The sequence below is a fragment of the Buceros rhinoceros genome, unplaced genomic scaffold (assembly GCF_000710305.1).
Source record: "Buceros rhinoceros silvestris isolate BGI_N320 unplaced genomic scaffold, ASM71030v1 scaffold28966, whole genome shotgun sequence".
Lineage (NCBI taxonomy): Eukaryota > Metazoa > Chordata > Aves > Bucerotiformes > Bucerotidae > Buceros > Buceros rhinoceros.
Genome location: NW_010419745.1, coordinates 1,905 through 2,542, shown reverse-complemented (window position 1 = coordinate 2,542; position 638 = coordinate 1,905). Strand labels below are relative to the sequence as shown.

General features: G+C 64.4%; 1 protein-coding gene across 1 annotated transcript in view; it reads left to right on the top strand.

Moving 5' to 3' along the window:
* The window catches only part of LOC104496006 (PH and SEC7 domain-containing protein 1-like), a gene marked incomplete at its 5' end in the record, with an annotated part of 5,908 nt that extends 5,343 nt beyond the window's left edge, over nucleotides 1-565 (top strand). The window contains one exon of the mRNA XM_010139062.1: nucleotides 88-565. Within this exon, the coding sequence (XP_010137364.1) occupies nucleotides 88-327 (240 nt within the window). The remainder of the gene's footprint in view (nucleotides 1-87) is intronic.
* Between the last annotated feature and the right edge of the window lie 73 nt (nucleotides 566-638).

The window sequence follows — 638 nt, the reverse complement described above, 5'->3', positions numbered from 1 at the left end:
GCCCACCCCCCCACCCCCCCCAGGATGCTGGCTAAGGGGCAGTGCCCGGCTCACTGCCCCCTCTCTCTGCTGCACTATGTCCCCCAGAAATCCCGCTACGGCACCTACGCCATGCTGCTGCGGGCCAAGCTGAAGGCCGGCTCTGAGGACCTGGCAGCGTTTGAGTCCACCCTCTTTGATGCAGCCAGCGGAGAGGACGATGGCCTGAAAAAAGCCCGCTCCAGCCCCTCGCTCAACGCAGAGCCCTCCAGCACGTCCACCAAGGTGAAGCGCAACATCTCAGAGCGCGCTGGCCGCCAGCCCCCTGGCCACCCCCAGAAGTCATAAGGAAGGGGCCTCAGCCACCTGTGCTGCAGCTCCGTTCCTATTCCCTGTGCCAGGGTGGAGGCCATGTGCCCACTGAGACCCTGCATGAGTCCATCCTGCGGCACAAGCTGGAGGATGGGGGGTGACAGCCCTTCTCTGGCTGCCAACACCAGCCATGCAGGGCCACGGCCCCTCTGATGGAGAAGGTGGCAGAGCAGGGCAGTCCCTGGACCTTGCCTGAGGGAGCTGCCTGCACCCCAGTTCCCCTCTCTGAGGGGAGGGGGAAACAACTGAAACAACACCCCCCTCCCATAGGCTCAATTCCTCATTGG